Raw genomic sequence first — 16,336 nt, 5'->3', positions numbered from 1 at the left:
AGCCCAAATCAACTTTAATCCTGCATTCTTTATGCACTCATATTTATAGCAAGAAAAAGAAAAGGAAGAGGAAGAAAAGTGTCCACAAAAACTACTCAGGAGCTGAATGATGCTTTTTCATCTTACTGGTGCTAAGGTCTGTGATTTTAATAGATCATACAGGAGCAAAATAACAATGCCAGCGATGCAGGTGATGCAGTGCTCGTCCTGTTTTGGAAGCACCGGCACGTTGCTCTAGCCTGTAACTTACTGGAGTCAGAAGCCAGCATGCCACGTGCTGATTTGGAACAAAGTAGGATAATGGGCGGGGTGAAGTCAGGGACTGTGGGATAATCTGAAATGTTTAAGGGAATTTGATGCTTCCAAACCCTTCAGCATTATGATTGGGTGGGTGGAATTATTTAGGTCAAGTCCTGGTTTGCATTTTAATTAAAATAAAAATAAACCAATCTAACCTGAGTTTCAGAACACCCAGGCCAGGACAGTTAGCTCAGGAAATCATTGATGAGTCTGCAAACCACAGGTAGTGGTGTAGGGCTAAAGCAATTAAGAGTTACCATTTGGTTTCCTGAAAGCAGCCTGGTGAGCTGAGTCCAGCTCTCAGCAGCAGGTGCCTAATCCTCAAAGAGCCGCTGGCCCTGCTCACAGGGACTGATGGTGTCCCTGGGGCACGAGCAGGGGGGGCCAAACAGCCCCCACTGCCACTGCAGCAGTCCCTGTGGCAGGGGTTCAAGGCATGAACTGGGAGGTGCAGGAAAAGCTGCCATCACCACGCAGACTGTACCTCTCGTGAGGGCAGAGAGGAGATCCCCAGGCTGTCAGTCACAGCTACATTCATACAGAGGATTTTTTTCATTTCTAAGAGTTGTTACTGGAAAATGTCACTATTCATTGCCAAGAGTTCCCATGATGCAGTAACTCTCATTACACCTAAGCCCTCTCAGCACAAAATAGCCACACACTGATAACCTGAATATATTTGCTGCAGCTGCTGTTCCATAGACTGCACTCTTGTACAGTCAGGTTATTTTACATGCTTATTAGCCCCATTATTTTATAGCTCATTCCTCTGTGTAATGCTGACTCCATATCACTTCATTTTAACAAAAGGATAGGTTCCTCTGAGACAAGAAGGGATGAGGAGCCTCTGAGATGGAAAGGGAGGGTGGAGAAAAGGCAGCAGGTCGTGTTGTGCCTGGGCTGAGGAAGTGCTGGCGGTGCGGGAGCCCTGGAGCCTGTCCCGTGGGAGCCTTGAGGCCTCTGTCCTCCAATAAAGCCCTGGAGCTTCTGTCCCATGGGAGCCCTGAAGCCTCTGTCCCCATGGAAGCCCTGGAACTCTGCCCCTACTGCTGCTCCTGCTGCTCTGGAGGATCCCTTGGAGAGCTGTGCCCTGGAAAGGTGCTCCCAAGGGAATGGAAGTGAGAAGGAAGCAGGAGGCCAGCAGCCTGCACCCTCCTGGGTACTAACTGGGAGCACTGTGCTGAGATGCAGCACATTGTGCATCTACCAGAGATGTGTGGTTTGCTTTGGCCACACCATTTCAAGCTGCCTGAAATGCCGCAAAGCTGGGGCACTCATCAGAGTCTCAGTCCCCAACGCTCTTGCTCTCAGCCATCAGCACCATTCATGCTAAGGACTGGATCACCTTGGAGAGGGAAGAGGTGTCGACAGTTCACAGCCTTTGTGCTGCTGCACATTGCTTGGACCAGGCATCCTCATCCCACTTATTTAGTAACAGTTCCTGCTGAAAAGTCTTCCTGTAACCAGCCAGTCCCAGCAATCTCCCTCCTCCTTCACCCCAAAATCTTTCTTTGTGCAGAATCTGGGTGCTACCAAACAAACATCTTCATGTTTCTCATGGTTCAGTCTTTTGCAGCTCCCAGCTCCCCTAGGACACCTCCTGCAGATGCACAGAGCACATATGCTGGTGCTTTCAAGAAAAGAAGGTGTAGAAAGGGTATTTCTTCCTATGGTGCACTAATGTACATTGGGCTATACATTTATTAGAGAAAACCTCAATAAGTGATGTAAACCCTGTGAGGAAAAGCTGGGAAACACAAGGAGAGACCAGAACAAATATCCCCTCAGCAAACAATGTGCAGCAAACTAAGAAATAAACTGTTTCTGTTTACTGTCTTTTACTAAAATGGCCAAGGAATAGATAACAAAGATGAAAGATAACTAACAGCAAATTAAAAACTGTTAGTGATATAAATTTTCTATCAACATCTCCCTGTATCTGTGCAACTCATTAATACCAGATGTAATTGAGAACAAAAACTTCACATGACTCAAACAGCAATATTAATTTTTAAGACAATGCAACCCTTTATAACATTCAGAAGAGGCATCCAAGCTCTGGAGTCAGGGAGGAAACCAACCACAAACTGGCAGCAGGCACTGAGCTCCTTGTGCCATCGCTCTGATGTGCTCCTGTCATTCTGTTTCCTCACTCATCTGCTCTGACTGAGAGGCACATGGAGGCTCTGCCTGTGGTGTGAGAGGGCTGGAACTAAGGCTAATAAAGAGAGTGATAGCTTCAACATGAGTGACTTTATCTAAGGAAGGCAAGACACCCTGCCTTGCTTTATACAAAGAGAGAGCTTTAGATATAAAGGCATCAAGTAGGGAAACTTTTCTCAAGTGTATGTCAGAATGGGTACAAGAGGGCCATGATAATGAAAAGAAGACAAATAACGCCTTGCCCTTTTCTTGCGGGTTTCAATCAAGGACCTGGAATTGCATTATGAATACATATCACAGAAGCTGCCAACAGTCTTGGGAAGCAGCAATGTTATACATAGACCACAAGCTGGATTTAAGAGATGAGAGAGAAAAAAAACCCACTTAAATGCAGCAGGCAGATGATGATTTTTCCTAAGTTACATCTCGTGCTACAACATGTTAAAACAGAATCAGAATTATTACCCACTCTGTAGGGCTCTGTGTAAATGAAGCCAGGAGTATCTAGTTAAAGGAGCAAGGATTGAGGAGATTAATATTAGCTAGAGATACTTCCCTAGATGGCTCACAGAGCTTAGAATAGAATAGGGATGCAAGAAAGCAATTAAAAGAACTAACTTAAATAAATCTCTAAGTGCTGAAGGTTTGCCAGCCTCTAAATTCTTCTGCAGTGCAACTGGGCCCCTTCCTCTAGGGACTTTCTAAGAACCTTTCAGACATCAGGATAATTATTGCAAAGTGTGACCCAGACTGTGGTTACTGCTATAATCAAGAAAAGCCCTTGAGGTTTCAACAGGAGACACAATCTCACCAGTGAAGCAGACTTTCAACTGCTGGCTAACATTTTTGTAATGACTAAACTTAAAATTACATTCTCTGTGCCTGGGCAATGCACCCAGTGTGTGGGGTTTACCACTCTCTGCTGCAGGACCCAGACAGCCTTTGGGATCCAGTATGGATCAGACACAGCTCTAATCCCCAGAGAAGCCTCCCAGCAAGGAGTATGTTCAAGGAGTTAGAAAGGGGAGAAAATAGAGAATGGATGGAGAGAGACAACATCTTCATGCTGTTATCACAAAGGCAGGACACAGCTAGTGAAGTGTTCCTACTTGGGCAGTCTGGGCACTGCTGTTCCCTCAGAGCATTTTCTAAGCAAAACTTGCTCCCTTGATGTTTCAACTCCTTAAACTGACTGAAACGTTTCATCTCTTTGGGAAGCTTAAAGATTGCAGTGGATTTGCTAGTTTCTGGTGCACAGGGAACTTCCATTGCTGGGTTATAAACCCTTGCTTGGTTCTAACTTGCAATCTCCAATTTAAGCAAATAGGGAGTAAGGAAAGAAATTAAATACTAATTGCAATCCAAATTGCTCCATCTTCTCTCCAACCCCTGCCAACCCGCCTCCCTGCTCCCTAATCCATAAGGTCTGAGTGATGATCAGTGAATAATTAATTCTGGGTGAGCTGGAGAGAATTCCTGCAGGGAGCTTCTGCAGATGCATTATCCAGTTCAGGAGGGGCATGGCATGCATCAAGCTCTTTCCTGATGGTACCTGGGGGCACCCAGAGCCCACCAGGACACCCTCACACCTGCAGCCTGGTGTTACTCTGCTAATCACATTTTGCTGGTCAACCCCTCAATTATCACCAACACAGACCCTGCACATAAAACACATTTTTCCATGTTTCCTTAGAGGGTTAGTAAAAGGTGGAGTGAAGGTGCCACAGTGTTGGGCAACGATGAACAGTGAAGGCACAGCATTAAAGCAAATAATTTCAGCATCTATCAAATGAAATAAAAAAATGCTGTAATGTGGTTTTAAACCCATGCAAACCTCATCCTCACAGCAGTTAAAAGAGCTCATAAATAGCCATATTTTATAGCTCAGCCTCCTCCACTGATGTGAGTGTGTAGGAGCTGTGATACACTGCAAAGGTCTCTTCCCTTTGCAACAGTCCAAAGTCAAGCCTCTTGATTCAAGTACCACTGAACTCAAGCAACTGACAATTAGAATTCAAATTATCTTATTGTTTTTCAGCAAGAGCCAGGACTAAAATTGTTCATATGTCACCAGGTAGCAATAAAGAAGTTTTATTGTGATGGAAAATGTCAAACATCTCTCACACACACTCCAGACTCTTCACATTACAGATTCAAGACAACTGGATAACTGAGCAAAGTCTCCAAAGCAACTGTTTCACCCTGCACTGGTTGCAGCACTGGTCCTCCTGTGCCTGGAGGGACGTGCAGCACAGAGGGTGATGGCTGATCAGGGAGCAGCACAGAGCACGTTACCCCTTGTCAGGGAAATGTCACATCCTGGCTCACCAAGAACTTGCCCTGCAGCCTGGATTCACATCCTGCCAGGATGGCACTTGGCCCTCCTCAGAGCCCAGGAGGATTACACCCAGACAGAGGGTAAACAACAGACTCCAGGATGAGCTAATAGCAGCCCTCAGCTCTTCAGTTCAATTCTCAGAAGCAATGCATTTGCAAGAAATGTTGCTCTCACACACACAGAATAATTAATATATAAATCCTCCCCTCTTTCTCTGCCTGTATACATACATGTCATCTTAAGCGTTCCTATATAGCAACAAACACATCCAGAATGGAACAAATCTCCCCACACAGCAAGGACAGCAAAATATTAATTATTCAGGGTACAGCCAACAGAGTTATGTAAATCACTTGGTAACTACTGCAGGACTGCTCTGCAGAGGGACTCCTGTGGGGAAGGAGCGTTGAATGGTTCAGACTGGAGATGTGAGCAATCTCTCATGGACCAGCAATGGAGTGTGGGGGCTATTGAACAGGCCCAGCATCATCCCAGAGACATTAGTAAAGGTGAGCAAAGCACATGGTCTGATATAATACTGATGGCTTTATAATTACTAATACATTTAGATCATCTGGGGAATGAATGGCGCCCTCCTGCACACTATCAACCATGTATGAGGCATGCCACATCCCTTTCTCATATAATTACTTATATAACACATGGATTAAAGCTAAATTCGTATTTCTGGCTTTAATTCAAATCAGTTAAGCATTTTAAAACAAATTATATTTTAATTCCAGCTAAAATGCACTGGTTTAATTCAATTGAAATTGGTTCTTGCTTCTTTTCAATACTCCTGACCTGAATTTTGCCGAAGAGAACCTAAGTGAGCCATTCTGTAGTTGTAATGAGAATTACAAACACTGCCAACCAGATAAACATCGTAACACCAGCACCATAAGAAGATATTCATACATGGACAACCTACTTGAAATCTCCCTAATAATCACTGAAGAAGAGGCTCCGTATCATAAGCTGTTATTAAAGAGCATGGTAAGGAGGAAGGACAGAGAAGCATATTTTTCCTCAGTCTGTTTTTCTCTTCCCTCCCAGCTGATGGATGAACTTGACATAGTTATTTCATATTCACAAGTCCTGAACATCATTATACCCAGTGCTCTGTACAGCTAACTGCCAGCAGTGAGCTCAGCACACAGGCTGCCTCCAGCTACAATCAACGGATTTCTGTGCACGACCACTGCAATACGAAATGGATAACAAGATCTACATGTCAAACATCTGTGTCTCCCAGCTCTCTGAACAAAGGCTGAGAAACCTTGCCCACCTCAGCTATTCTATGTTTACTCTCAACACTGTCCTTCACACAGATTTTCCAATCAAGGTTTTGCAGAGTTTCAATAAAGAACAGAGAGAAACTTGGGTTTAAACATTTTGTCCTTCCAAGAGAGAAAGATGTTTATTGCTAATACTAATTGCCAATAGAAATGACAGAGCAGGGGACAGAAAAATTGGATCCAGCAAGCAATGCACCTCTCTTAGGAGATGGGGAATTCCATTGTGAAAGATGGAAAACTGAGGCAGGTGCCAGATAGAAATCCCTTGCTAGTGTGTACACAGTATTAGGAGCACAGATTGACATTATATCTCATTAAATGCAACTGCACACTGCCAGAGAAAGGAAAAGTCCCTTTCTGCCATCTTCCAATTACTCTGCAGTTACAGGAGTTGGTTCAGTGCCTTAACCAAACCAAAAATTACCTCCCCACCCTAAATAATAATTTCCCCTTGAATCAACTTGCTGACCTCTCTAAGACTCTGTGATGAGCGGATCTGCTGCAAGGGTAATGTGTGGCCAGGAGACAGCAGGCTGAGAAAAGCAAGATTGGTCTTCTTTGTTTGAAAGTAAAGTTTACATCATGAGTGGTTTTCACTGTGTGCCAGAATGTTTAAGCCTAGGACAGAAATATCTTGACCTGCATTGTAAACAATTAAGACTCAAAAAAGCAAACAGAAGGGTCTGGAGCTAACCGAAAGTGCCTCCTGGTATAAGAGCTGGAGGGATGGCAATTTTTCTCCTTTGTGTGTGTGTGTGTGTGTTGAGTTTATTGACATGAAGAGTAATGCTAATGTAATTGCACTGAAATTCATGCACATGAAAGTCTCACCAGGGCAAAGTCAGAGTAAATGGTCTGTTTGGAAACAAAACAATGCAATGAAGTAGCAGCCCTCAGTCTGAAGGGTATCCAGACACCATCAGCCACAATGCTACTTAACCATCACCCTCGCTCAGAGTCTTTGCTGGAAGGATGCAAACAGAACTATCTGCTTGTAACCCTGAGGTGTACACTGATGCACCACAACATCAAGTCTGCCAGGCAATGGCCAAATGAGTCAATAATACTTATTCAGACTGTGAGAAGAGTCAAATGAAAGCCAGCAGCATTCCATCCATTAATCAACCTGATCTTCCGCTGCAGAGACAATGCCTTCCGATTGTCAGCATTTACCAGACATTCTTCAAACGCTAACCATCTGCAGCTGTAATACAAAGCTTTGATTACAAACGTCAAAAAGATAGAGCATAAAATTAACTTCTCCTTATTTAGTAGGTTTAGAGAAATGTGGCTTCACGCTACACTAATTCAGTGCCCTCAGTATGAAAACTCCCCATTATGATGTCTCGTCAAATTAGAGCCGACGCTACCACGATGTCATCTCTATCCTCACACAACACTGTATTTTGTAATTAAGCAGGACAGTGAAACAATGGCCTTGCTTATAGAGAAAAGGTCAGGAATGCAAAACATATTTTTGCAAGCTAATTGTAAGATGCATGAAGCCAATTATCCCGGTAGCGCTGCATATGCCTGAGCAGGAAGGATTCTGTAATTTTGCCACATGACTCCAAGTCGAGTCAAAGCACAGGTTGTACCCCACGAGGCACGGTGCTGCTTGTTTGGACTGTTAGAATCTGGGAGAGGGAGAAAGGTGAAGAAGGCTGTTAAAACAATTCCAGCCTCTTAGCCCTTCCCTTGACATTTTACTATAGCTTGAAAAATGTCTAGGAGTTAATATAGTCTTGTGTTGAAAGATATTAGGCAACACCTCCCTGTTCCATTAGGAAGTTAGTTGGAATATGCAGGATAAGGGAATGTGTTTGTGCATTGCTTTCAGAATACTGAACATGTTGCCTCAATATAAATCACAGATTCACGTGTGTAAAAGCCTGAGCAAATCTCTCTCTCTCTATGTGTGTGTGTGTATGTGTGTGTAACAAACCTCAGTTTAATAGTAGAGATAGTTGCGACCTCGCTGTTGCCTTGGGAGAAGCTGAAAGGCACCGCATTTTCAGTCCATCCCTGCCCCTCATGAGGTTATGAAATGCTTTAGGCATCAGGAGTAGCAGCATATTGCTGAACTGGGCTTTAGAACAAATATTTCTATATGCACAGGCTGGTGCAATTAATCTGCAGCCTTCCAGATTTACCAGGAGCTCTGCTTCCCTTAATAAGGAAAATGTAATGCAAAGAGCACAGACCTAGGAAGGGCTGGAGCTTTGCCGAGCCTCTGCTGGCACTGCCAGGGCTGCCATGCTCTGGAGGGCAGAAACTGCTGATTTCATCCCTAGCTTTACAGACCCTGCCGCTCTAACTGCCCCATCATCAGCCATTAACTGCAGCAGCAGACTGACTGCAAAGGGGAGTAAATGCCACTCCTAATACAATGGAATCTGAGCCACATGTATAAGGCAACTGTACATGGCTTTTCCAAAGTATTAGTCTTTCTTCCTTATAAAGGATTATTTTTGTTGTTTCAATGTCTCCCCCAAGCCCCCCTCTAAAATCCCATCTTTCTACTAAGAGCATTATCATTTAAAAATATCTGAATACCAGTTTCTAAACTTCCTAATAACATGAGAAGAAGATGAGGAACATAACAGTTTCTGGGAAGAATTGGCAATTTCCTCCTGCCATCTCTCCTTCAAAGCAGTTCTCTCTGATTTTACTCTAGCCTCCTAACACAGCCATTAATTAGAGAACAGTAATTAACTTTCTGGTTCAAGAAATATTTTGCAAAGGAACCCCATTAAAAGTCTGATTTGCATATTCCAGGACAAAGCATCCTTGCTATAAATGCAGGTAGTATATGATGCCAGTCTCAATCCTGAGCCTGTCCTCGAACCTTTAAGTCGCCTGCACTTATTCCTTGACTGCAGGGGGAGTGGGAACAGATGCTGACCCTGCACCAGAAAGCAGACACTGAGACCTGCTGGATGCTCCCTGACTTTGCAAGATGTTTTATTTTGCATTTCAGTTATTGTTGACAGTGCCAAATGGTTTCCCTGTACAAACTCAGGAATGTTTCCTCAAAGTATTGTCATTATCATGGGAACGAGAGGCTCCCATGCTGTACTTCAGATGCTGTTAGTGTCACCCTTCACTGTGCACCTACTATTATAATTCTTCCTATTTAGAAAGCTCCAGTGGCTGATGCCATTTAAGTAAGGAGGCAGGAGAGAAATCAAGCTCTCCAGCCCTTGTTCACACAGGCCTGAAAGCCCTTCACACGTTCTGGGGTCTGCCAGTGCCCTACTTCTGGAGGATGAGTCATTGCTCTTTCCAAAGGCACCAGTGGCTTCTTCAGCCTTTGGAATGCAGCACACACTATAGTCTCATCAAACTTAACCAATTTCATCATGCCTAAAAATATGTGGCATATCAAGTTTGTTGGGGAATAAACAAATGTTAATTTGATCTAAAAAGAACTCACAAACTAAGTTTACTGTACGATTGCAGACATTCATAAGTTATTGATGCTCTCCTATTGCATCCAAATAAGCTTTATGAACATTTGAAAACCCACACAGCAGACTGCATTAGCACTAGATTAGGAATCAAATGCACTGCAGTACATGACTTGTACACTTCCTTCTCCCCCTGTGGGTTATAAGCAAAAATATTTAATGGGACTAAAAAGAAAGAGGTAGTTTAAAGAGGAAGCAGCAGTAGTACAAGTCGTTGGTGTTACTAATGCACGGCTGTACTCCTTCCAAGGCTGAGGCTCATTTAACAATCAACCATATGCTCAGACTTTTGTAGTGCCAAGAAAGAGCTTAAATAGAATGTTATCTTCTGCAATTATGGGGAAGAAAAAAAAACACACCACAACTTGCAAAATAATCACAAATGTTAGCAATTGAGAGTCTCTCAGCATTAAATCATTTCTAGGTGCACTGAGGAAAAGTGTCCCTAGAAATGACAGCTCAGGGATTATACCAGAATACTGAGTTACACAAAACACCCATTTTACAGCAAATCAAGACCATCTGAAGGTATCTGTCCCACAGAGTGACACTGTGGCCCTGTCCTCTCACTGCTCATGTAAAATCAGAGCGGCCTCTGCCAGTTTCAGAAGAGATTAGACCAAGTCCATGTATTTAGATTGCTAAAAACCAACACTCATATAAATTGCCTTTCTAAATTCCTGACACGCAGTCAGAAGTGACTTTTAAAAGATTCCTGTGATGACGTGATGGCAGGGCCAGAAAAGGTCACACAACAAGAAAACAATCAGAAATGCACTAACAATATTTAACAACTGCAGCAGAACAGCCTTCTCTCTGTTCTCTAGCTCTGCTCCCTGTGCCCAATCCCCAGCCCAGAAACTTTCTCCGTCACAATTTTTGTAGGAGAAATGTGGGTCCAATTAAAAGAAAAATCCATCTGCCAAATGCTTGATTTGTGACTGGTTCTAGACAGGCTGCTACAAAGACAAACATTCAGCGCTCCATGATAAAAACTTTGTTAGCTGCCATAATAAATCAGGATGCAGGAGACATTGTTAGCAAAAAGGCACTTTAACAGACCCCCTTTTAGCTCTAACAAGCAATGTGACCAGCCAACAAACTGAGAGAAGCACTCATTCCACAATCCTTCTTTTAATCTTACATTTATACAAACTGATTTTACCAGATTAGTGCACTTCTCATGCAGACTACTAGAGATACTTGGTCTGATTTTCCTTCTCTTAATCACAGATAATAATTTTATTACTCTAACAGGACTCTTAGGAAAAAACCAGTATGCAAAAGATTGGCAAAATTTGGCTAACTACATCAGTGTGAACCCCACAGGAATTTACTTGTTTCACCTTTTTTTCAAACAGAAGGTCTCTTCTCAGGCAATGTAAAATCCAATACTATGAGGAACAACCCTGGTTTTCCTACAAACATAAGCTCTGCTTGACTATCATCAGTGTGGTCTTCTAACACACCACTTAGAGCAATTCCTCAGATGTTCTCTATAGAGAAAAAACAGTTATCCAAGGTTGTACAAAACCAGAATTCTCTCTGTTTCTATAGTTGTTCTGAACATACACACACACACTATGGCAGAACTGCCAACAGCTGCCTGGCAATGGCCATGGGACCCAGGTAGATGGGATATCAATTGGACAAAGAACCCCACACACATTTCAGAGCTGTCACTTCTCCCCAGGATGCAGTCACCATGCTCTGTAAGAGCAGCTTATAAAGACACCACTGGAAACGTGGCTGCTCCCTTTGTGCCAACACAAGGTATCAAACCCAGGCACTACTGACACAGGATGAACAACTGACACCAGCAAGACAGTCTGTGACTCGTCCAATGGTTAATGTTACTGCTTTTCCCAGCCTTTGTTACAAAACTCACACTGCACAAATTTCTCACTCTTCTAGGAGGTAATAACTTTCCATTTAAAATTTACATGATGCATTTAAATGCATGCATTAATCAAAACCAGGATAAAAAGCACAGATACATTTGTTTGCATTCTCTACACACACCCCACATCCACCTAGTTAGCTGTCTGTACATGCCCAATTCATATATTCAGATGCATGTGCTGTACACAGCAGGTGGAAATATGGCATGAAAAAAAAGGAGGAAAAATAAAGAAACTAAGAGGCATGACACAGTACCAATGTATATATACAGCAGCCAAGTAACAGAATCATTTATGATCTACTAGAGGTCAATATTTCAGCCTGGAGTGTTTTGACTGTATTTATTGCACTATTCGTTTTTGCTATGGCATCTCCTGCAAAAATTCCACAATGCTCCAGAGCAGATGCTGTTAGAATGGTTACCTCCACGAGCAAAGGAGTGGTTGGTGAAAAATCAGCTTGGATACAAGATGGAGTCAAGAATCAAATATTTAAGAGGCAAATATTCCAATACCAGATGCTTCTTTGAAACAGTTCCTGGATTTCGAGACAGGCAAGGAAGCACAGCAGCAAATGTGCAAGAGTGATCTAAAGGACTCGAGCCCTTTCATATAGAGAAGTGAGAACATTGTGCATTTTAGCAGATGTGGATGGGAGTGTTCAGGAAGATAAAATTATCTTCCATGCATGACTGAGAAGCCCAGCTGCTGCTTTTGTTTCACCTCTCTCAAAGCAACAGTACCTATGGTCAAGATCTTCAGCAGAAGGATACCTGCTTACTTTGCAGATCTGACGCTACTATAAAAGCTGGGGGACTAACAGCCTGCTGTCAAAAGCTCCCCAGTGTCAGACAGTTTCCCCCAGACCAGGACACAGCTGTGTATCATGGATGAAGTGCATCTGAGAGGGATACCTGATGAATAGAAGCCTTTCATTTGCAGTTTCTAAATGCTCATATAAGCAAATCCTTGGGTTTTACTCCAGGCTGCCAAATGCTACCTCTCCTCTCACCCACCCTTTAAGCTCTACACTGAAAATAATACACCACAGCCATTCACTGAGTCTCTTCAAAGAAAAGTTGCAGTAATCCATCTCTACCTGAAAGGACACTGCCCAGCAAGGTCCAGGGCTCTCGTGCTGGGAGGGCAGGGAAATGACAAGGCTTAATTTGGGAAAATTATTTCAGCGGCAGGGCTGGCTGAAACGGTTAATTCCCATGTCTTGTACTGCTACCTCACAGAAAGGAACAAACTCATCTAGGTAGAAAGAAAACATTGTCTGTTTCGCCTGTTCTTTGAGGGAAGCAGCAGCACTGTAGGCAGATCCCTGGCCGCCCGGCTGCACTGGCTTCCATATGGAACACAGTGCCCTACTTCGAGCATTTGTGAAAACTGCAGCACAGGAATCAAATCAACTCTGCTTTCCCACACAGAAACCCCTGAAATATTACTCTGCTCTGACCAGCATAATCCTTTTACCTGCAGAATCTAGAAGGAAAAAGCTTTAACAGCTCAGGTAAGGAAAAATCCAGACCGATAAATGCTGTTTGCAGGCTTCAGAAATTCACAGCCCCACCAATGAGTGAGTAAAGCCAAACCAAAGTTAGAGCTGTCACTGCTTTAAAAGTGAAGAATTTACTCAATGGATTCTAAAGTACTGCCTTGATATTTGAAGATGCCACTGCTACAAAACAGTTACTTCAGCATATGTCTGATTTGGTGTGTTTCTCAGACACAGACTTTTCTTGGCACTTCAGTATTTCTGTGTCATTTCCCAGAATGATTCAGATAAGGTTAAAAGATTTTCCTTTTGGAAGCAAGCCACTAGTCTGTTTCTGTGGTTGGTAATGGAGTCTGTCTTACCCAACCATGACCTTGATCTGCACGTGAATTTACACATAAATTTACCTAGAATGTGTGCCTGTCTCACGCACATGCTGGCAGAAATCTACACACAGATAAATGCACACACATCCACCACGAGCTGCAGTACTTTCTAACTGAACTGAAGAATAAACCTCAGGTCTCATTTCTCTTTTATCTTGCAATTTGCTCTGCTACTGACCATCCCATCCCAAATGCTTCATCTGATCCATCTGCACATCCCCTGCAACGCATCCCTCCTGGACTGAAAGATCCTGTCATGGCTCAGACAGAAAAAGCAGCTTCGGCCACATGCCGAGAATCCATCTCAGTTTAATGACGGCAGGCAGTGGCTATGCTGAAGATGTGTGTGTGGAAGGGGGAGAGAGGGATTTGGGGAGATTATGGTTGTTATTGTTCTGTGTTATTGTTCATACAGTGTGCAACCCAGTAATGTTCAATATAGTCCAATGTGTAAGCATCTCTCCCCTCCCTCCCTCACCTGCATCGGTCGCTTTTTGGCTGCTGCATCTATGTGCTATTTATGTGCTGGTGCATTAACTTAGGGTTCACTGGGGGGGAAGACAGCAGAGCAGTCAGGCTTCTCCGGACACATTATTTAACCTAAAAAGGGAGGGCTTGCTCTGTATACATGCCAACAAATTAAAATCACCCCTCTTGCAATTAAGCAAGTCTACTTCTATCACAGATGTGGCTCTTGCTCTGAATAAGATAATCAAGATATTAACAAGACCTGGAAAAATCAATATCCTCTTTCTCTCTCACACACCCTCCTCCCCATCTGCCGAGAAACGTCCCCTTACCTTTCATTGTCCACACTCCTGAAGCCAGGTAAAATGTGTCGGAAGCTGCTGTTCCTATCAAGCTTCGGTTGGCTCTTTGTCCTTTTGATGGAGCCTTTAAGCCGACGGCTGAGGAACCCCTGTGGGGTGAGACAAGAATACTAAATTACAACAAAAAAGGGAGAAGAAGAGCGCGAGCCCTGAACCTGCTCTCCTGCACCGAGTGCAGCCAGGCAAATTGTCCTCTCCAGCTCCCTTCATGTGCAGCTGCTGGCAGCTCTGCTCCTCGCCGCCAGCCCAGCTCCCCAGCTCGCAGCCAACATCTGCTCCCAGCGAGGCCAGGGCGCTGCGTCGACGCGAGACTCCCCGAAGCCTCCGTTACCCTGGCAACCATCAGCTCACATAAAAATACTGTCTGAAAGACAAGACTAGCACATTGCAACTCCTTGACGGGAGGAGAGGCTGCGACGCGGGGCTCCGGCTGGCTACGCTGGCCGCCCCATCTCACGGGCACCGGTACGAGCTGCCACCCACTCACCAGCGACCAGGAGATGGCAAGAACTTCATTACCTGATTGAAAACCCCCAGATTTTCAGCCATGGCTGGCAGAACTGGACTCAGGTGTTTTAGCTACATGTTCAAACGTCCTACAAAGCACGGATAAACACAGCAGCTACAGACACTACCTTTGCAGAAGGGACAGACCCTTGCTCTGAACGCACAGCGCCTTCTTCTCTGCCGAGCCTCCTCCCTCATGGAGCATAAGTCACGGCTCCTGTAGTGCTCCACAGCAAAGCCAGCACTAAACATTCTAATAGCAAAGCTTCTAATGTGTTATTTGCTTATTGTTAGGAGTTAATGTTCTACATAATCTGAACATTACATTTAATCTCTTGGCTAAATAAGGTAATAAAAGTATAAAACTACTGCGGTGTCCAGCATTTACAGCATAGGAGAATAGTCTTAGTGGGTCAAGCACTTAGCTGGAGGACGTGGGATAGCATTCTGAAGAGAAAAAAGGATATGGGGGTGAAGCCTAAAGAAGTGTTACTTTTGTGCACCATCATTCCAAAGAAATCAGTTAGCTGGCAAATCCCTGCACAGCCTGAGGTTTTTGCACACACAGCTTCCCTTCCCCATCCCCAGGAAAGGGGGTAAGATATCTAGTGCATATCCAAGCACAAGAGTTTGCCTTGCATAAGGAAAGAAGTGTGAAAAGAACAAGTATCTCTTCACTGGGTGCTACACCAGCATTCCAGTCATACCCACAGAGCATGCCTCCACTGCAGGCATGAGCCTCAGTAGCTACTCCAGTCAACCTTAAGGAATGGATACAGGTGGTGTAGCCTTCAGCAGATCCCTTTCATAAATTAATACCCTTTATGTTTCTTGCAGGAAGATAATCACAGCCTAACTCCTATCTAGCCTGTCATTTGTCCCTGCTATTTAAACACTCCTTCCCCACATAGGATATTCATGGGTCACATTATGTCTTTCTCAGGTTGCAAAACTTCCTGGGGCTCTGTGTGCTGCACTTGTTATGGAAGCGACTTTCCTGTTTGTAAGTGCAACAGGAATTTGAAACATCTAGATAACCAAAGCTGTTTCACATTTATTAAGTGCCACTTCACTTACAAACAAGGTATGTAACATGCATTCGTGTGAACTGAATAGTTCTCCAGGAGCTGTTTGTGTGATTGAAACAGCATCATGCATGTAACACAGGCCATCAGCTTATACACAAAGCCAACACAGAAGGTGTTGTCAAAAAGTGTTTTGACCATGAGAAATACCTTTTGAGAATTTTGAGAGTATACAGAAACATGACTATGAAACAGAACATTTGAGAGTTTGCACTACCTAGAACATTGCTAAGATGCTTTCCTCAGTACTCGGACTTCAACCAGCCTCGTACTTAGGCTATCAGCTTCATACTCAACATCAACAAGGTATCAGCCCCATACTCATGGTATCAGTGTGATATCAGCCTCATAGCCTTGCTCCTCTGGCTAGATCAGGCCACTGGTTGTCGGCGATGGAGACTGGCCAATATTTGCTTTAAAGGATAAGACTGCAAATATGCAGCTATCCAATCATGCAGTATCTCCCTAAACACCACTGGTGAGCAGGTTTTGCCCAGAAGCAAGAGACTGGACTTCCTTCATCACTGCCAGTCTAGCCACAAATATGTCATCATATT

The 16,336-nt window shown here is 43.8% G+C and overlaps 1 protein-coding gene across 8 annotated transcripts in view; it reads right to left on the bottom strand.

Annotated features, from left to right (window-relative positions):
- The window catches only part of DAB2IP (DAB2 interacting protein), a 204,240-nt gene that overhangs the window by 98,781 nt on the left and 89,123 nt on the right, over window positions 1–16,336 (bottom strand). For all 8 annotated transcript variants that reach the window (XM_054174496.1, XM_054174498.1, XM_054174506.1 and 5 more), the window contains one exon: window positions 14,158–14,276. In XM_054174496.1, the coding sequence (XP_054030471.1) occupies window positions 14,158–14,276 (119 nt within the window). The remainder of the gene's footprint in view (window positions 1–14,157; window positions 14,277–16,336) is intronic.

Source organism: Dryobates pubescens, chromosome 29 (genome assembly GCF_014839835.1).
Source record: "Dryobates pubescens isolate bDryPub1 chromosome 29, bDryPub1.pri, whole genome shotgun sequence".
NCBI lineage: Eukaryota > Metazoa > Chordata > Aves > Piciformes > Picidae > Dryobates > Dryobates pubescens.
The sequence above is the reverse complement of the archived record's forward strand: the minus strand, read 5'-3'. Positions and strand labels throughout refer to the sequence as shown.